Raw genomic sequence first — 21,124 nt, 5'->3', positions numbered from 1 at the left:
TTACCCCCTCTCCCCTTTTCCTGGGGCGGGTTGTAACACCAATCAGCACTGACTCCGCCCAGTAGGCGGAGCCAGTGACGCAGAACAATCAACACGGACTCCACCTCTTGACTCCACCCAGTGCTCTATAGAAGTAGAGTACATACCGGACGGCGGTGGGTATTCTGCCAGACACGCAACAGAACAGCAACAGCAAAAGCAGAGACCCAAGAGAAAAAGCAAAAGATTCTGACAGCGGTGGGCACTGAATCGGGCTTATAGCCCGAGAGGGGTTTACTGGGCACCACTGGGTTCCTCGAATAGGGTAAACCCGCGATAGTTAGATCGCGCATTGAGACAGATTCTGACTAACCTTAAACCTAACCCCAACCCTAACCCTTACCCTAGCCCTAACCCTAACCCTAACCCTAAACCCTAACCCCAACCCTAACCCTTACCCTAACCCTAACCCTTACCCTAACCCTAACCCTAACCCTAGTAGCTTGCAGTCTCTTTTATAAAGTTAAGGTTAGGGAACTGGTTTTGTGCATAGCTTGCAGTCTCTTTTTTAAGGTTAAGGTTAGGGAATAGGGTTTGCACATAGCTTGCATTCGCTTTTTTAGGATTAGGGTCAGGGAATCGGGTTTGCGCATAGCTTACAGTCTCTTTTTTAAGGTTAGGGTTAGGTAACAGGGTTTGCGCATAGTTTGCAGTCTCTTTTTTAAGGTTAGGGTTAGGGAAGAGGGTTTGCGCATAACTTGCAGTCTCGTTTTTAGGGTTAGGGTTAGGGAAAAGGGTTTGCGCATAGCTTGCATTCTCACTTTTAAGGTTAGGGTTAGGGAAAAAGGTTTGCGCATAGCTTGCAGTCTCTTGGTTAGGGTTAGGGTTAGGGAACAGGGTTTGCGCATAGCTTCCAGTCTCTCTTTTAATGTTGGGGTTAGGGGACAGTGCTCTATAGAAGCAGAGTACATACTGGACGGTTGCCACGACCCGGGGGGAGAGGAAAAGGATCGGGCACTGCAAGGAGGGTTCAGGACACAGTAGAAGTCTCGTGGAGCAATGCCAATCTTTATTGGGGAAACAGTAACTTATAAAGGGTAGGCTCAGGGATGGAGTTTTGGGCTAGGGAGGAGCGTGGGATTGACAACTGGGGAAGCATGGTGATTGGGCAGTTAGGTAAGGAAAGGAGGAGTTTGGAGGTCTCCGGGGGAAAGGACCAATGGGAGCTACCTCTGCACTGCACCAAACTCTAACCAATGGCAGGCAGAGGAGCGGGAAAGCAGGGAAAAAGGCGGGAAAACTGTGAGGGGAGGAAGAAGACAATATGGAGGATGATTTTTCAAAAACAACAACTGGGGTACACACAACCATATAACAGCATAACAACAAACTGGGGGAAAACTGGGGATAACTGTCCAGTCCATAATAGTGTCAAATCCGGTGTCATGGAGTAAAGTCCAGTAAAGTAAAACCTTGTCCGGTGTAAAAAGTGTCACTCAGGGCTATAGATCTTTCTCCAGGCTTGGTACTCGTCCAACTCTGCCCTGCGTTCCCCAACATCTCCCCCTTCTTTGTTTGCTTGAGCAGCAACGACGTTGGCAGTAACTGATGAAATCAGGGTTTTTCTTAGAAAAACAATCAGACAAGGTAAGACAACACATAATGAAACTAAACTAAAAAGGGTAATGAGACATAATATAATAATTTTTCGGGTCCAACTGGGTAAATTTGGTATCTGTAGCCAATCGAAGAGGTTATCGAGTCCATTGCCTCTGTCTTGATGAATTTCCCGGACCAGACCTTTTAATCGATTAATGCTTTGGTGAATGGATTCAGCATGGTCCAAGAAATTCATACAACACATGGCCTCGAACTCCTGGCACCCGTGACCGTGTGCCAAGAGGAGGAAATCAATGGCGGCTCGATTCTGTAAACTAACCTCTTTCAATTTCTGGGTGTCCGCCAGCAAGCCCTCAATTGCCTGGGTTGTAGCGTTAGCTTCCTTGGTTAGCCAACAACCAAGGTGCGTGAGCAAAGAGAGGGCGTGTGCTGTCCCTATCCCGGGGATAGGGAAGGACGCCCAGAAATTCTTCACCCTGGACCATATGTGAATGTTGGAATCACAGTCCTCTGGGAAGGGCAGAGGTGTGGGCCAATACTGGGTCTTTCCAAGATTCAGATGTGGTGCAGGGAGAGACTTTGGTATCCGAATTGGTTGGGGTGTAACTTCGAGTTTAAGTAAAGGTTTGGGGGCTACGGGTTTAGGGGCAGCGGGTTTAGAGTTCGGGAAGCGGAGGGGAGCACCCATTGAAAAGGAAAGGGATCTTTTAACTCGGGTTTTTGGGAAAACAAATTGATTTTGTAGGTGGAACTTCGCCGGGTTGAACAAGGCTAATTTTCCTATTGTGCAGGGTCCTCCCTCGGGGTAGGCTCTAATGCCTGGCCATGCCCGATCCCCGCACAATAGGAAATATCCCTTTGGGAGTTTCATGTTCCTAGGAACATGCTCTGTAGGGATAGTTGTTACCATCGAGCCATTGCACCACGGCGAAGTAGACTCACGATAGAGGGGGTTATTAGCAGTTACGTTATGGGGAGTAAATAAAACAGCTTGGGTGTAACGATGGAAAATAACGCACGCTGTGGTGGGGAGTGAACCTATCAAATCAATTTCTTGAAAGGGAATATCAATAAAATTAAGGGAAGCAATCGTTTGGGCAAGGTTAGGGGAATTGAGTGGACCGGCTCCTTTGTTTCGAGTTTGGGACACGAAGGAGTTCCATTCTCTGGGTGTGATGGGAACTCCTACAAGACAAGTACGAAATGGGCTTCCTGCGCTGGCCAAGGCTAGGCACAAGGTGTCTGTGCCAGTAGCCTTAGCCAGCGTTACCCACAAATTCTCTCCTGGTTGGCTCATCCACTCCCGCAGAGGTGACGTATCGCTGAGAGGGACGAGCCCAAAGATGACAAGGTTGGAGACGATGAAGAGGCGAAGCGGATGCATGCCGTCTTTCGGTGTAGTTCAGTCGTGATGGATCTTTATCCTCCTTGCCAGGACCCACTTTGGTCCGTCAGGACCTGAAATACACGCGTAGCCCTTCCCCCATGTTATCAAGGGGAAAGGGCCCGCCCATGTCTCGGTCAGCGGGTCCCGGTACATGATTTTCGCTTTTTGGGAGGTTGAACTTACAGTACTTGTTCCAAAATGACGGTCTGCTGGACTTCTGTCTGTGTGGGTTTCCTGTTCCTCCAGCAAATTCAAAAAATTTAAAACGTACATAATTTTGTCTAGTTTTTCCTGGGGGGAGAGGCCAATACTCCCCCTCTTTTGTTTTTTGAGCAAATTTTTGATATTTTGGTGGGCACGCTCCACTATACCCTGTCCCGTGGGATTGTGAGGGATCCCAGTGGTATGGTGTACTCCCCACTGCTCAAAGAACCGTTTCGTGTCCGCAGACACGTAGGAGGGCCCGTTGTCTGTTTTCACTTGTTTCGGAACGCCCATCCTCGCGAATGCGGACAGAAAGTGTCTCTTTACATCACGGCTCTTCTCACCAGCATGCGCAGTAGCTACGATCATTTTTGAAAAAGTATCGATAGATACGTGCACGTATTTTAGTTTGCCAAATTCAGGGATGTGCGTAACATCTGATTGCCAGATTTCCAATGCTGAGAGCCCCCTTGGGTTGGTCCCCTCCGGGGCGACTGGCGTGACAACCTGACAATCAGGGCACGTTTTCAAAATTTCCCTGGCTTGAGATAATTTAAGGCCAAATTGTTTTTGTAGCGATCGCGCATTCTGGTGGAAGAACTCGTGGGAAATTTTTGCTTGCTGGTACAAATTGGGAGTAACTACCATACCTGCCAGATGGTCGGCAAGTTGGTTTCCCTCCGCCACAGGACCGGGTAGAGCGGTGTGTGACCTGGTGTGGACGATGAAAAAGCCGAATCGCCTGTTCTGAATTAAGAATAATAATTTGGTTAGTAACTCAAACAAGCTCCGATTATATACTTCTTTTAAATAGGAATTTTCGATACGTCTGACCACACCACAACGTAGGCCGAATCTGAGACAATATTAATCGGTTCACCACTGAAAATTTGGAAAGCCCGCACAACTGCTGAAAGCTCTACGATTTGGGGAGAACCTTCTACTTTGTGTATGTCATATTGCCAATCGTTATTTTGTCGCCAGATTATTACCGCATTACCAGTTCTCCCAGAGCCATCGGTAAATATTGTTTTGGCATTTTTTATAGGTAATTCTGATTGAACAATTTTTAATTTTAACGGAATTTGAATTAATCTTTGGATAAATGGACACGCCGGGAGATGTAACCGAATTTCTCCCGGGTAGTCTCCGATGGCAATTTGGAAATCAATGGAGGTTTGCAGCAGTTGGTCTAGATGTTCAGAGGTCAGCGGGAGGTAGATAAAATTTGGTTCCTCACCGCTGAGCTCTAAACATCTAGTGCGGCCTTTGAATACTATTTTGCTAATCATTTCAGAGACGGGGGTGATCGTCTTACCGAATTGGTGCGGGAGGAACATCCACTCCCACAGACAGAAGTCTTTTTGACCGTCGGTGAATTGGCCTAGAAGGCCAAGGGGTTGTCTCTCCTCTCTGATAATTATTAAGGAGGATGGCAGTCCCTCCATCCTCCTATATGACTGTCTTTCCTCTATCTTTTTTTCGACAATGGATAAGGTTCTAATTGCCTCTGGTGTTAGATGGCGGGGGGAGGACAGGTCAGCGTCTCCACGAAGCAGCTCAAACAGTGGGTGCAGATCTCCGGTTGTGATCCCTAGCACAGGTCGGATCCAATTGATCGCACCCAGTAGCTTTTGGAGGTCATTCAATGTTTGGACTCTTTTGTTAATTTCTACTGCTTGAGGCCGAATAGTTTTTTCTGTGATTTTGAGTCCAAGGTACCTCCAAGGTGATTCCCTTTGAACTTTTTCAGGGGATATTTCCAATCCGTTATCTTTTAGAGCCAGAATGGTTGAATTTAATGTCTCGTTTACAGCCAATTGAGATTTGGCACAAATCAAAACATCATCCATATAATGGAAGATGATTGATTGTGGATGCTGTTGCCGAATTGGACGCAACACTTCTGCCACAAACATTTGGCAGAGTGTTGGGGAATTTTTCATCCCCTGGGGAAGCACCTTCCACTGGAACCTGCGGTGGGGTTCGCAAACGTTGATGGCTGGGACAGAGAAAGCAAATCGAGCCGAATCAGCCGAATCTAAATAAATTTGAAAAAAGCAGTCCTTGATATCAATGACCACTAGGGGCCATTCAGCAGGGAGCATAGATGGTGATGGCATTCCCTGCTGGAGGGCTCCCATTGGTTCTAGGACTTCGTTTACTTTTCTCAGGTCCTGAAGAAATCTCCAGGAACCTGAGGCTTTTTGAATGACAAACACTGGAGTGTTCCAGGGACTGGTGGAAGACTCCAGGTGTCCTTTGACCAATTCTTGATTTACTAAGTCGTTGAGAATTTGCAGCTTTTTACGGGGTAGGGGCCACTGATCAACCCAAACTGGTACATCAGTTTTCCAGCTCAGTTTGGGGAGCTGCTTCACTTCAGTGACCCCTCCTAAAAATTTTGTTCTGGGGACAGGGTTCTCAATGAGAGTTCCCACTGCCCCATCGTGTCCCGTCCCCACAATGTAATTGGAATGTTTAGAATGTAAGGTTGGAGGGACGCTGGTCTGCCCTCCGGTCCATAGACTGTTAGTACCTCCTTACTCCGGACTGGATATTGCGTTCCCCCCACGCCGCTAACTTGTACATAGGCCGTTTGTGCGGGCCACCCGTGCGGCCAGTCTTTAGAGGCGATTATGGTCACGTCAGCTCCCGTGTCCAAGAGACCTTCCACTTTAACTCGCTGTGGGCGTCTGGGCTGCGAATAGTAAATTAGACAAGTTAACAGAGGGCGAGAAGACTCAACAGTGGTTGACCACAAAACTTCTTTGTTGTCCTCTCTTCTTCGCTCCTCGTCAACAGACAGCACACACAGCAAGTCATCCATGGAGATCATCTTGGCCACGGGGAAATGCTCCTCTAGCTGTACGGGGGGGGTATGAACACACAAACAAACAGCAATGTTATTATTAGCAAGCCCAGTCAGGAGAGAGGGTACTACTATTACTCCCTTATCCACTGCCGAAAGGTGAGAGGTAATTAGATAGGTAGCATCAGGGTTAACTGCCTTCGACGGCTCAACCCTGGCGAGCTGTTCGTAAGAGCTCAAGTGAAGGGAGGGGTGTACGACAGACAGGATCATCCAGGGGAGTGGAACGCATTGTTTCGCCACCGGAACCGGGTTAGGGAGCGGCCGCCGAGTCACGGGGTAGCTGGGCGTGATGCCTGGCGCAGAATAGAGCGCACATGGGGGGCATTTGGTATCATCGCGCTCCCCCGAGCGCTCAGCTCCCCGTTTCCCGACTCACCCGACCGGAGGTCCGGCATTGACGGGAAGGTTACTCGTTTTTGTAACCGAGGGGAACGGCGCGGAGGGAGAGGCTCACCACTGATGTTGGTAAGGGACCGGCAACTGGAGGTCCAATGCCGTCCTTTCCCGCACCTACGACACAACGTATTTGGTAAGTTAGGTGTCGACTGGGACAACCTTGGGCAGTGTTTTTTGAAGTGCCCCTTCTCCCCACATTCAAAGCAATGGTTGGGACCTGAGAATGCGGCAACCATTAGACGCGCTTTATGGGAGTTTGACCCGATGTTTTTACACGCTTCAATCATATCTAGTAGAGTGGGATCCTTCAAGAGCTTGAGCGCTCTTTGGCAGTCCTCATTTGCCTTTTCGATAACCAATTTCCTAAATAAAATTTCTTGGCATTCCTTTTGAGGGACCTGCCTGGCAATAGCCTCTTTTAACCGCGTTATAAATTCAGTGAAAGGTTCTTTTACGCCTTGGTCAATCATTGTAAAGGAGGGGGTCGGCACATACGCGTCGGCCACCTTCTTTAAGGCGTCTAGGGCCAATTCTTTAGACTTGTCTAATAATTTAGGATCTAATCTAGCTTGATCCCCTCTACGCGTGTAGTCGCCCTCTCCATAGAGCATGTCTATGGCTTGCCGTGGGGGAATACCTCGCCTCTCCATCCGGTCGTTCACCCAGGTGACAATGCGCTTCTTCCACTCGGTTTCAAAAGCTGAGGCCTGTACTGTCGTCAGTAACCCCCCCATCACACCCCGTATATCGAAAGGTATCAACGTATATGCCAAAAAGAACGACTCCAGTAGGCCGAGGGTGAAGGGGGCGCCCAACCCGTACTCCACTATGGCCTTCTTAATATCTTTTAGCATAGGATACGAGATAGGGCACCACTCCGGTGGTTTGCCCTCGTCATAGTAAACCGGGAAGGCTTTTAAAAACTCCGCATCTCTAGCGGATGCTGCTCCTTCCCGGACTTCGCTCCAGATGTCTGGAGCATCGTCTGGTTCATCCGGGGAATATGGTGGCCAATGATAGTCCGATGGGGGGTACCGGCGGGCGGAGTAGGCCTCGGTGGCTTTGGCCTTATGGGCGCGGCCATCTTGTCGGATGTTACTTCTGGCCTTTACCCTAGCTCCGCCCACTGCACCCCGTGACTTCCGGGAGGGGGATCGTTCTGGGGAGGAGTCCAGAGTGGCAGAAGAGGGCGTAGAGGGAGGCGTAACCGGGGAGGGGCTCCGCGCGCGCGTATACGGGGGCGGAGACGGCGCTGTGGTGGAACTACGGGAGCGCGCCTCCGCTTTTCCCGCCTCGATCTTTCCCGCGCTTCCCGGGGCCCCGCCTCCTCGCCGCCATTTCGTGATCGCCGCGATCTCCATCTTCTCGCCCTCCCGCCATCTTGCGACTCGCTGTCAGAGTCCCTCCCGCCATCTTGTGTGTGGTGGTTGGTGTCCTTCTTCCCTCTCCCGGTGTCCTTATCTGTATTGCAAGTGTCCGTGTCCGTGTGTTTAATGTCTCTGTCCGTGTCTTTCTCTGTGTGAGATTTATTTTCTTCTGTGGACTTGGAGGACACAGCTTCTTGGGTGTTACTGCTGTTGTTCTTATTCATCATCTGGTGCTGAAGCACCATCAGAATAAGCCTCCAGGCGATAAGCGCCTCTTTTGCGAGTCGGTCACCCCTGCCGTTCTCTCGCCACAGTTGAAATCCGATGGCTTGCCATTTGTCGAATGTGGTGTTATCGTTCACTTGGTGACCGTGACGGTCAAGCCATCTGGCGAGGGCTTTCGCCGATTTCTTATCTAAAGGGTGACCGTGCTCGATAACAAAGTCTTTGAGGCGGCGATAAACATATTTTTGGGAGGTGGAGAGTGTGAGTCCCATGCTGGTAATCGGGCTCCTCAGCACTCCCTGGTGTTATTCCTCCCTTTCGAATTCAAATTATTGGGGTGAGGTGTGGGGTGGAGGTGTAGGGACTGTCCCCTGCAGCTCACCTGTCCAGGCGTGCGACCCGTGCGACTCAGAAAGTCCACAGCCGTCGGCTTTGCAGAGGAGGGCCGGCGGAGCAATCTCCTCTCCTGGAGATGCCTGAGCTCAACTGGCAGCGCAGGAGTTCTCCTGATACAGGAGACCTCTACTGTGCCCCACGTTGGGCGCCACTTGCCACGACCCGGGGGGAGAGGAAAAGGATCGGGCACTGCAAGGAGGGTTCAGGACACAGTAGAAGTCTCGTGGAGCAATGCCAATCTTTATTGGGGAAACAGTAACTTATAAAGGGTAGGCTCAGGGGTGGAGTTTTGGGCTAGGGAGGAGCGTGGGATTGACAACTGGGGAAGCATGGTGATTGGGCAGTTAGGTAAGGAAAGGAGGAGTTTGGAGGTCTCCGGGGGAAAGGACCAATGGGAGCTACCTCTGCACTGCACCAAACTCTAACCAATGGCAGGCAGAGGAGCGGGAAAGCAGGGAAAAAGGCGGGAAAACTGTGAGGGGAGGAAGACAATATGGAGGATGATTTTTCAAAAACAACAACTGGGGTACACACAACCATATAACAGCATAACAACAAACTGGGGGAAAACTGGGGATAACTGTCCAGTCCATAATAGTGTCAAATCCGGTGTCATGGAGTAAAGTCCAGTAAAGTAAAGCCTTGTCCGGTGTAAAAGGTGTCACTCAGGGCTATAGATCTTTCTCCAGGCTTGGTACTCGTCCAACTCTGCCCTGCGTTCCCCAACAGACGGTGGTGGGTATTCTGCCAGACACGCAACAGAACAGCAACAGCAAAAGCAGAGACCCAAGAGAAAAAGTACAAGATTCTGACAGCGGTGGGCAATGAATCGGGCTTATAGCCTGAGAGGGGCTTATTGGGCACCGCTGCGTGTCCAGAATGGGCTAAAACCGCGATTGTTAGATCGTGCATTGAGACAAATTCTTCCTAACCCTAACCCTTACCCATAACCCTAACCCTAACCCTAACCCTAACCCTAACAGTAACCCTGTCTTTTGCTAACCCTAAACCTAACCCTAACCCTAACCCTAACTTTTGCTAACTCTAACTCTAACCCTAAATTTCCTAACCCCAACCCTAACCCTAACCCTTTCTAACCCTAACCCTAACTCAAAACCTAACCCTAACCCTAACTGTAACCCTAACCCTAACTCAAACCCTAACCTTAAACCCTAACCCTAACCCTAACCCTAACCCTAACCCTAACCCTAACCTTAAACCCTCACCCTAACCCTAACACTAAATCCTAAACCAAAAGGAAACTTCCTTTGCTATGCCTACTGGGCGGAGTCAGTGCTGATTGGTGTTACAACCCGCCCCAGGAAAAGGGGAGAGGGGGTAACTCAGGTTTTTATTAATAATTCCCTTGGGGTGGATTAAAGTGAAACGACACTAAATAATCGGTGTCTGAAAACATATACTGACAAGGTTTATTTTAACAATTCTGTATCAACAGGCATGCTAGCAGTTTGGGAGTTGGGCTATCAGTTGGGAGGCATGGCTGAAAATAGGAAACAACAGCCCTAAGTCCCAGGAAAGAAAGCCTGGAAGCTTTGGCTTTGTGGTGCAGTTGGTGGGCCACACTGGGCACTCCATGGGCAGGTAGCAAGAGTTTTCTGGATCTGGGAGTCAATCTGGGGGCCTCGGAGTGTTTGAGGGGAAGTTGGGAGTGTCCTGTGGGACCAGGATGGGATTTGAGGGCTCCTGGAGGGGCTGGGATGGGTGTATACTGCGGGCATCGTCTAGTATTGATGGGGGTAATCAGTGAGCTGACTGTTTCATAATCATCCAAATTTTAACATACAATATGATTATTAGAATAAAAAGCAAAAAGGTAATATCAACAAAACAGTAACAGGGTGAAGCTCTTGGTTGAAGACTGGTTTCTTCTTTTTCTCCAGTGATTTTAATTCTTTTTCGTCTGGGTTTTAATCCCATCTTTGGCATTTTGCTGCCAACATTTTGTCCCCATATCCATTGGAAATTGTATTAACTGTTGATGAGAACAAAGTGGAATCCCAAGGTATGTGATATATTGATAGGATTTCACTGGTTGGCTTTTAATTTGTCCAGGTTTATCGCCATAATGCTTCTGCTCTTTAACCACTTGAATCAGAATGAATTGAGTTGTTTTCTGGGTCGAGTTCTCTTTTTGAGTCCAAGGTTTTTTAGTGGATTCAGTATCAGGCACAAAGGAAATTGAGGGAGGTAAAGAATAATCTTCCCTTTGTTCATTATCACAGGGATCACTCAGTCTATTTTCATTAATGTGAGGAAAGCTGGGAGACTCTAGAAACAGCAGTTGAACTTCAAATTCTCCTTGTTTCTTTCTCTGCTGAGACTTAGAATCAGGGTTCTCTGTGGTTTCCCAAGTCTCAATGCCAGGGTAAGACACTGGTTTATGAAGTTGCCTGACCAAACCAGGAGTCTGTTTTTTTAGCAACAGTTTTCTCTCTGTACTCTGGCGCAACAAGACTTTGAAGGTGGTCAACCTCAGTTTGAAGCAGCTCATTTTTAGCAACAAGTTTATCCGATTTTTCTCCTGTTTCCCTCTCAAAGGCTAACGATGACTTCAGCACCACATTCTCTGATTTCAAAACAGTAGATTCAACATCAGAAATCCATTCATGACTTCCCTGTCAGCACTCCATCCAAATGTCTGTGCTCTCACTTTGACCTGAGAGAAACCTCAGGCAGGTGGAAAAGGGCAGATAAAGAAAAAACAGATGGGTCCAGCAGAAGTGATGCTGCTTCTGTCAAAAGCAGAGCAGAGGCCGAAAGGACTTTAGGAAGTTGCTTACAGAAGCACTTGTGCATTCCAAGTTACAGCTCAGGAGTCTCAGTGACTTGTCCAACACGAGAGTTTCTTTTCCATTTCTCAACCCCCAGATTCCTCAGGAGTAGGAAACTGGAAACACTGACTGAGAAAAGCTCCATTCCTTCCTAATAATTGTGCTTTGCCCTTCCCATTTGACAGTGCTCTTGGAAATGTGCTGCTGTGATCTGGATCTGTGAGCAGCCCTGACCTCCCAGAGCACTCATCCAATGGCAGGAAGACCCCACCTGGCTCCTGCTGGGGTTCTTGCCACCACGACCCAGTATGGGTCAATGGTATGGGGAGCAGGGCAGTGGGACCAGTAAGGACCAGTTAAGGGGGTTGGGGGCACTTCAGCATCTCCATCAAGGTCAGACCAGTACAGAGCAGCATAGACCAGTATAGATTGGTATAGACCAGTATAAACCAGTATGGACCAGTATAGACCAATATGGGTCACTGGAATTGGGAATGGGGCAGTGGGACCGATAAAGACCAGTTAAGGGGCTTGGGGGCACTTCAGCATCTCCATCAAGGTCAGACCATTATAGACCAGTATAGACCAGTGTAGACCAGTATAGACCAGTATAGACCAGTATAGACCAGTAAAAAACCAGTACGGACCAGTATGGACCAGTATGGACCAGTACAGGTCACTAGAAGAGCGAGCAGGGTGGTGGGACCAGTAAGGACCAGTTAAGGGGGTTGGGGCACTTCAGCATCTCCATCAAGGTCAGACCAGTACAGACCAGTATAAACCAGGGTAGAGCAGTATAAACCAGTATAAACCAGTAAGGGTCCCTGGAACGGGGAATGGGGTGGTGGGACCAGTAAGAACCAGTTAAGGGCGTTGGGGGCACTTCAGCATCTCCATCAAGGTCAGGTCAGTATAAACCAGTATAGACCCGTATAGACCAGTATGGGCCAGTATAAACCGGTATAAACCAGTATGGACCAGTACAGGTGACTGGAACGGGGAATGGGGCGGTGGGACCAGTAAGGACCAGTTAAGGGGGTTGGGGGCACTTCAGCATCTCCGTCAACGTCAGACCAGTACAGACCAGTATAGACCAGTATAGATTAGTATAAACCAGTATGGACCAGTATAGACCAATATAAACCAGTACGGGTCACTGGAACACGGAATGGGGTGGTGGGACCAGTAAGGACCAGTTAAGGGGGTTGGGAGCACTTCAGCATCTCCATCAAGGTCAGACCAGTACAGACCAGTATAAACCAGGATAGACCAGTATAAACCAGTATGGACCAGTACGGGTCACTGGAACGCGGAATGGGGTGGTGGGACCAGTAAAGACCAGTTAAGGCAGAACTCAGCTGGGACTTAGTGGTTTGGGGGTGGGCATGTCCCTTCTTTAGGTGGGCGTGGTCTCTCCCTGGTGGGCGTGTCCCATCCCAAGGTGGCCATAGCCTCTGCAAGTGGGCGTGTCTTTTGCATCCTCTCCCCCTCCCTGAACTGGGAGCTCAACTGGGACTTACTGGGTTTTGGGTGGGCGTGTCCCCTCCCAATGATGGACCCACTTTCAGCCCCTCCCCCCACCTTTAAGGGCCCCCCCAAAGCCCCTCCCCCCCCTTCCTGCACCTCCCCAACCCTCAGGGTCCCTCCTGTCCCTCCCCCAGCCTCAGGGTCCCTTCCTTCCCCTCCCCCCAGTGAACCTACTACCCCTCCCCCACCCTCAGGAGCCCTCCCTGCCCCTCCCCCACCTTCAGGGGCCCTCAGGACCCCTCCCCCAACCTCAGAGACTCTCCTGCCCCTCCCCCACCCTCGGGGAACTTCCTACCCTTCCCCCACCCTCAGGGACCCTCAGGGCCCTCCTTCACTTTCGGGGTCCCTCCCTGCCCCTCCCCAACCCTCAGGACCCTCCTGCCCCTCCCCCCACCTCGGGGTCCCTCCTGCCCCTCCCCCACCCTCAGGGACCCGCCTACCCCTCCCCCACCCTCAGGGACGGTCCTGCCCTTCCCCCACCCTCAGGGAACCTCCTGCCCTTCCCCCATGCTCAAGGACCATCCTACTCCATCCCCACCCTCAGTGTTCCCTCCTTCCCCTTCCCCCCCCACTGGGGTCGTTACTGGTCCCTTACTGGTCTGTACTGCGAAGGGAGAGGGGAGGGGCCGCCCCCTCGAGGCCCCTACCCCCCAGTGACGTCACCGGGTCCCAAAAATAGCCCCGGGGGCCCAAACTGGAGGGGGGACCTGGAGCCGCTCCCAGTGTGACCAGTTCAGGTACTGGGAGGGACTGGGAGGGAACTGGGAGGGACTGGGAGGGACTGGGAGGGGGCAGGGCTTCCCCCCCTGCCCCCCCCTCCGTGTCCTTGGGGTGACCTTGGGGAGGGAGGGGGATAGGCCGCTCCCAGTGGCTCCCAGTAGCTCCCAGTAACCCCAGTAATGCCTCCGGTATCTCCAGCGACCCCCCCAGTAACCCCAGTGACCCCCCCAGTAGCTCCTAGTAGCTCCCAGTAACCCCAGTGTCTATCCCAGTAGCTCCCAGTAACTCCCAGTAATCCTAGTGTCCATCCCAGTAACTCCCAGTAACCCCAGTGTCCACCCCAGTAGCTCCCAGTAACTCCCAGTAAGCCCCCCAGTAGCTCCCAGTAACCCCCAGTAACCCCAGTGACCCCCCCAGTAGCTCCCAGTAACCCCAGTGTCCATCCCAGTAACCCCAGTGACCCCCCCAGTAGCTCCCAGTAACTCCAGTGTCCATCCCAGTAACCCCAGTGACCCCCCCAGTAGCTTCCAGTAGCTCCCAGTAACTCCCAGTGTCCCCCCCAGTGCCTCCCAGTATGTCCCAGTTTAACCCAGTTCCCCCCTCCGTGGGCCCTGGGCCGGGTGGGGGAGGGGCGGGCTGACATTTCCATGGCAACATCCCTTTCCCTCTGGCCCAGTTTCTCCCAGTTCCTCCCAGTTTAACCCAGTTTTTCCACATTTTTCCCCATTTTTCCACATTTCCCCCTATTTTCCCCATTTTTCCCAGATTTTCCCCCATTTTTCCACATTTTCCTGAATTTTTCCCCATTTCCCCCCATTTTCCACATTTTTCCCAATTTTCCTACATTTTCCCAGATTTTTTCCCATTTTCCCCCCATTTTCCCAGATTTTTCCCCGATTTTTTCCACATTTTTCCCACATTTTCACACATTTTCACACATTTTTCTCCAGATTTTCCCAGGTTTTTTTTCCCATTTTTTCCACATTTTCCCAGATTTTTTCTCACATTTTTCCCAGATTTGCCCAGATTTCTTCCCCCATTTTCCTGGATTTTTCCCAGAATTTCCCATATTTGCCCCATTTTTCCAAAATTTTTTTTATCTTTCCCCATTTTTCCCCATTTCCTGGATTTTCTCCCATTTTTTCCACATTTTCCCAGATTTTTCCTCATTTTTCCCAGATTTTCCCAGATTTTTCCCATTTTCCCAGATTTCTCCCAGATTTTCCCAGATTTTTCCCTATTTTTCCCCCATTTTCCCGGATTTTTCCCAGATTTTTCCTCCACTTTTCCCAGAATTTCCCACATTTTCACACATTTTTCCCACTTTTTTTCCCATTTTTCCCACATTTTCTCAGATTTTTCTCCAGATTTTCTTCCAGATTTTCCCACATTTTCCCACATTTTCCCCCATTTTTCTTGATTTTTCCTGATTTTCCCCATTTTTCCGGATTTTTTTCCCATTTTTTCCCATTTTCACACATTTTTCCTCATTTTCCCCCATTTTCACGGATTTCTCCCCATTTTCCCACATTTTCCCAATTTTTTTCCCACATTTTCCCAGATTTTCTCCCTATTTCCCCAGATTTTTCCCCATTTCACCCCCATTTTCTCGGATTTTTCCCCATTTTCCCACATTTTCCCAATTTTTTTCCCACATTTTCCCAGATTTTCTCCCTATTTCCCCAGATTTTTCCTCATTTTTCCCATTTTTTCCCAGATTTTTTTCCCGATTATTTTCCCCATTTTCCCAGATTTCCCCCCTTTTTTCCCCACATTTCCCCGGATTTTTTCCCAATTTCCCCCCATTTTCCATGATTTTTCCCACATTTTCCCAGATTTTTCCTCATTTTCCCCCATTTTTCCCAGATTTTTCCCCAATTTTCTCAGATTTTTTCCCCATATTTCCAGATTTTCCCAGAATATTCCCCATTTTCCCCCCATTTTTTAGCTATTTTCCCAGATTTTTCCCATTTTTTCCCCTTCCTCCCCCATTTTTTCCAGTTTTTTCCCAGATTTTTTCCCGATTATTTTCCCCATTTTCCCAGATTTCCCCCCTTTTTTCCCCACATTTCCCCGGATTTTTTCCCAATTTCCCCCCATTTTCCATGATTTTTCCCACATTTTCCCAGATTTTTCCTCATTTTCCCCCATTTTTCCCAGATTTTTCCCCAATTTTCTCAGATTTTTTCCCCATATTTCCAGATTTTCCCAGAATATTCCCCATTTTCCCCCCATTTTTTAGCTATTTTCCCAGATTTTTCCCATTTTTTCCCCTTCCTCCCCCATTTTTTCCAGTTTTTTCCCAGATTTTCTCCCATTTTCCCCAGAATTTCCCAGGTTTTTTCCCAATTTTTCCCCATTTTCCCAGTTTTTCCCCAAATTTTTTCCCATTTTCCCAGATTTTTTCTCCATTTCCCCCCATTTTCCAAGATTTTCCCCCCATTTTTCCCACATTTTCACACATTTTCACACATTTTTCCCCATTTTCCCCCTTTTTTTCATCATTTTTCCATATTTTCCCATATTTTTCCCCATTTTCCCCAGAATTTCCCACATTTTCCCCCATTTTTCCCCATTTCCCCGGATTTTTCTCACATTTTTCCCAGAATTTTCCACAATTTCCCCATTTTCCCACATTTTCCCAGATTTTTCTCCAGATTTTCCCCACATTTTCCCCCCATTTCCCCACATTTTCTTGAATTTTTGGGTCCCCAGTTTTCCAAATTTCCCAAATTTCCCCAGTGGGAAAAAATGGGGGAAAAAACCAAGAATTTTGGGGAAAATGGGGAAAAATTGGGGAAAAAAGTGGGAAATTTGGGGAAAATTGATAAAAATGGGGAAAAATGGGGGGAAATTTAGGAAAACTGGGGGAAAATCCAGGAAAATGTGGAAAAACGGGGGAAATTTTGGGGAAAAAGTCAGAAATTCGGGGAAATGGGGGATTTGAGGGGAAATGGAGGGAAAACTGGGAAAAAAGTAAGACATTTGGGGAAAACGGGTGAAAAATGAGGAAAAATGGGGGATAATTGGGAAAAATTAGGGGAAATTTAGGAAAAAATTGGGAAAAAATGGCGGAATTTGGGGAAAATGGGGAAATTGGGAAAAATGGGGTGAATTGAGAAAAAAATGGGGGAATTTGGGTAAAATTGGATGAAAAATGGGGAAAGTTGGGAAAAGTGGGGGGAAATTTGGGGAAAATGGGAAAAAATGGGGGAAATTTGGGAACAATGGAAGGAATTTGGAAAAAAAATGGGGAAAAATTGAGAAAAATGGGGAAATTTGGGAAAAATGGGGGAAATGGGGGGAAAATTGGGGAAAGAGTGGGAAATTTGGGAGAAATGGATGAAAAACTGGGAAAAATGAGGGGAAATTTGGGAAAAACTTGGGTGTCCCCACCAGGTTTGGCCCCGCCATGGCCCCGATAGCCCCGGGATCAGGTGAGACCCCTACCCCATGCCCTGACCCCTCCACCTCCCTGAGGTCACTGCCCTGACCCCCCGAGTCCAGGCTGTCACCCCTCCCCCACCCCGTGGACCCTCCCACACTTTATGGCCCCTTCCACATTCTGTGACCCCTCTCCCATTCTGTAGCCCCTACCCCACTCTGTGACCCCTCTCCCACTTCATGGCCCCTCCCCCACTCTCTGACCCCTCCCCCACTCTATGGCCCCTCATCCACTTTATGGCCCCTCCCCCACTCTCAGACCCTTCCCCCACTTTATGGCCCCTCCCCCACTCTGTGACTCCTCCCCCACTCTGTGACCCCTCCCCCATTCTGTGACCCCTCTACCACTCTGGGGCCCCTCCCCCGCTTTACGACCTCTCCCCCACTCTGTGACCCCTCCCCCACCAACAACTTCTCCCTGCAGAGAGAACAGCCAACACACTATTTCACTTCTCACTTTAACAAAGCTCTTTTCTCCTTCAAGCCCCTCAAAGGCGCCAAGGCCACATAGGAGGCCACACACAAACAGTACTCCTCTTCCCACTTGACTACACCTTCTCCCTCACTCTTCTACAGGGAACACCAGGAATCTGCTCGCAGAGGCCTCTCCTTTCCCATCAGTAGCTCAGCACAAGGAGCTAAAGGAGCTCAAGCCTTAGGCCACAAGAGCTGACAGCGAGGAAACTTTGGGAGCAAACTAATGCTGCTAACACGGACCCAGCTGAATCCAGCACACAATCACAGAATCCAAGAGTCCTTCAGCTTGGAAAAGACCTCCAAGCTCACTGAGTCTTGTGCAGCCCCTCCCCGACCGCCTGCAGGGACTGGATGATGCTTTGCACAAGCACCAAAAGGAATGTTGTGAAAGCCATGGCCTGCAGGAGGACACAGAGAAGGGCTTGGTTGGGGCTGGGAAGGAGGGAGCTGGCGCTGGGGGAGCGGGGATGGAGCCTCGGGGATGTGGTGCAGCAAGGACAGGGGCCCAGGCAGCTGGCAGGCGGCAAGGCCTCACCCCCTGCCCCAGCAGCAGCACCGGGCCCTGCCCAAGGCGCTCCTGCCAGGGGCTGGGCCCTGCAGGCAGGGGCAGAACCCACTCCCTGGGGCGGCCTTGCTGCCCTGGCCCTCGTCCGGCCCAGCCTCTCCCTGTGTGCGTGTTCCCCACAGCACAGGCTGCACTGGGCAGCATCCCCTGATGGGCCCTGCAGAGCTGCCCCACGGGGACATTTCCCTTTTATGTCACAGGTGCCACAACCTGTCCCAGCCAGCCCTGCCCATTGTCCCCACCCCGGCTCAGTGACTCACAGTGGCCCCTGGCAACCAAAGAACCAAAGCCCCACACCCCCAGAGTGCAGCCCTACCCATGTGCAAGGGGCCCCCAAAGGGTTCCCTGCACAAAGCAGCCCCTCCAAACCCTTGTCAGATAGAAAACTGGGGGACGTGACCCTTGGATGCTTTTAGTACAGAGATACAAGCTTTTCTTGAATAATGGAGGGGGTCACTTTTTTATTATTAATATTTACAGTTATCCATTTGGGGACAGGATGTCCTACAGGCTAATGTGGTGTCACATTTGGAGTGAAAAGTACTTTTCAAAGAAACCCAGGGTGCATGGGTGATGCAGAGAAAGCTGCCAAGTCACCCAATGTGAAGCTCAACACTGCTTTGCACCAGCACTGCCCTTTCACACACATCTTTGGCAAAGACAAAGATGTCAGGCTTTAGTTTCTAAATCAGTAACTCTTGACAAGACCTCTTTATGAACTGACAGCAAGAGAACTTAGGAGCAGCTTAGGGTTGGCAAGTGTAGGAGCCAAGAAGAGAAGGGCTGATGGGTATGTCATGAACACTGACAGCTGGATGGTCGTGGAGCTGACCAAGGACTGCCAGATACAAAAGACATCACCTGCTGGACTTGGCCCAAACACCAGCCCCCTCCTCTCCCTTCTCAACCACTCAACCACAGCCTGCACACACCCACACCTGCCAGGGCCAACTGGCTGTTTCTCTTCTCTTTTCTGCCTGGGGGCGAAGGAAGAAGGACAGCGAGGGCATTTGCCTTCGGGCAAGAGGGAAGGGGAAGGAGAACCCCCCAAATCCATCCCTGGCAGGATGGGGGCTGGAGGAGACATTGGGGGACCCCCAAGAATATTTTCGAGGGGAAGAAAGGATGGGGGAACCCACAGGGGGTTGGGGGGGGGGAGGCACTCAGGAATCTCGTGGTGGGACACTGGGGAGTTCCCAGTAGTTTCTTGAGGGGGTGGACCCCCAGCAGTCCGGGGTGGAAAAATGGATGGAGGAATCCGCCGTAAAGGGTTGGTGACACCCAAAAGACTCTAGGAGGGGGTCAGGAGGGGCCCCGGAGTCCTGAAGAGTGTTTGGTGGTCCCCAGGAGGGAGTCTGGGGGTCTGAGGTGGTCCCAGGAGATTTTCAAGGGTTAAGGGGATGCACAGGAGATTTGGGGGACGAGGGGGAAAGGCGGAGGGTCCCCAGGAGTCTTGGGGGGGATCTGGGCGGTTCCCGAGAGTCGTGGGGGAGATTCAGAGGGGTCACCAGGAGCCCCCGGACCCCCTGAACTCACCCCACACCACCATGGCCTCGTTGGGGCCGCACGTGAAAAACAGCGCAGCGGGGGGAGACCCTGGGACCGGGATCGATCGGGACCAATCGGGTTCAATCCCGATCCTTCCCTCCCCTGCCATCACCGTCCCGCTCCAAGCAGCCCCCGCAGAAGTTTCGACGTTCTATCGGATGACTCACCAGCACAAGGACAGGGGCCCAGCAGAATTTGGCAATGACGTCATTCCAACAGAGCCGTTCTATTGGCTGCGACCCACGAGGGAGCCCCAAAACCTGTTCCTGGTTTGTGGGGGAAGGACAGCAGGCACGACCGGGAACGGGGGTGCAGAGGGTGTTCAAGTGCCCAGGAAAGGGGCAAAAAACTTTCCCCTCTCCCTCCCAGTGCCCCCTCAGCCCATCCCAGTGTCTCCCCTCTCCCCTAGTACCCTCTCAGCCCATCCCGGTCTCTCCCCTGCTCTCCCAGTGCCCCCGTCCATCGAGGTCCCAGCCCGGCCCTGCCCCCTGCTCTGCTCCGGCCTGGATTTCTCCCCTGCAGGGGCAGCTGAGGTGGTTCCAGGGCGGGCGGGAGCTTTCAGGGCAGGGGGTGGCTCCTGACATGCTGCTGGAACCGCCCCAGTCTGGGCGGGCCCGTCAGCCTGGGGCACCTCCTCACCCAAGCCTGGGGGACGGGCCGGCAACTGGGAGGGGCTTTGGGAAGGAATGGGGAAGCTGAGAAGGGGTTGGAGGTCGTGGGGGTAACTGGGAAGGGGTTTGGGGGAGTTTGGGGGTTTGGGAGGGAGGTTGGGGAGATTGGGGCAGCTGTGAGGGGTTTTGGGGAATCGTCGGGGATGTGGGAAGGAACTGGGAGAGAGTTTGGGGGCATACTCAAGGGGAAGGGGGCAACTAGGAGAGGGTTTGAAAGGTCCTGGGAGGGCTGGAGGTAACTGGGAGGGGTTTGGGGGCATCTTGTGGGTTTTTGTGGGTCTGGGAGGCAGTCTGGGGGCCTCGGAGGGTTTAAGGGGAAGTTGGGAGTGTCCTGTGGGACCGGGATGGGATTTGAGGGTTCCTGGCGGGGCTGGGAGGGCTTTATGCCTTTATACTGCGGGCATTGTCTAGTATTGATGGGGGTAATCCGTGAGTTGACTGTTTCATAATCATCCAAATTTTAACAAGACTTTTAAGGTGGTCAACCTCAGTTTGAAGCAGCTCATTTTTAGCAACAAGTTTATCCGATTTTTCTCCTGTTTCCCTCTCAAAGGCTAACGATGACTTCAACACCACATTTTCTGATTTCAAAACAGTAGACTCAACATCAGAAATCCATTCATGACTTCCCTGTCACCACTCCATCCAAATGTCTGTGCACTCACTGTGGCCTGAGAGAAACCTGCCTGTTTGCAGCGCACTGACTGGGCAACTTTTCTTTTTGCAGGTGGAAAAGGGCAGATAAAGAAAAAACAGATGGGTCCAGCAGAAGTGATGCTGCTTCTGTCAAAAGCAGAGCAGAGGCTGAAAGCACTTTAGGAAGTTGCTTACAGAAGCACTTGTGCATTCCAAGTTCCAACTCAGGAGTCTCAGTGACTTGTCCAACATGGGAGCTCCTTTTCCATTTCTCAACCCCCAGATTCCTCAGGAG

At 50.6% G+C, this 21,124-nt stretch overlaps 1 protein-coding gene across 1 annotated transcript; it reads right to left on the bottom strand.

The window, feature by feature from the left end:
- Nucleotides 1-3,934: 3,934 nt before the first annotated feature.
- LOC127477581 (uncharacterized) lies at nt 3,935-8,325 on the bottom strand. Its single transcript, XM_051802082.1, has 4 exons — nt 7,698-8,325; nt 6,917-7,620; nt 5,950-6,056; nt 3,935-5,719 (listed from the first exon to the last, which is right to left on the bottom strand). The coding sequence occupies exons 1-4, from the start codon at nt 8,323-8,325 to the stop codon at nt 3,997-3,999; spliced, it is 3,162 nt and encodes a 1,053-aa protein (XP_051658042.1). The 3' UTR covers nt 3,935-3,996.
- Nucleotides 8,326-21,124: the final 12,799 nt, after the last annotated feature.

The sequence above is a fragment of the Manacus candei genome, unplaced genomic scaffold (genome assembly GCF_025592945.1).
Source record: "Manacus candei isolate 608988 ecotype Guabito, Panama unplaced genomic scaffold, ASM2559294v1 h1tg000055l, whole genome shotgun sequence".
NCBI lineage: Eukaryota > Metazoa > Chordata > Aves > Passeriformes > Pipridae > Manacus > Manacus candei.
Note: the sequence above shows the minus strand (reverse complement) of the source record. Positions and strands in the feature narration are given on the sequence as shown.

What these genes read in the sequence shown, in the direction of transcription:
- LOC127477581 (XM_051802082.1), bottom strand. Translation starts at nt 8,325, where the DNA reads ATGGGACTCACACTCTCCACCTCCCAAAAATATGTTTATCGCCGCCTC. An exon ending in TTACAATGATTGACCAAGGC is followed by an intron (nt 6,057 to 6,916) that starts GTAAAAGAACCT and finishes CCCCCCGTACAG; the next exon opens with CTAGAGGAGCATTTCCCCGT. An exon ending in GACAACAAAGAAGTTTTGTG is followed by an intron (nt 5,720 to 5,949) that starts GTCAACCACTGT and finishes AGGTACTAACAG; the next exon opens with TCTATGGACCGGAGGGCAGA.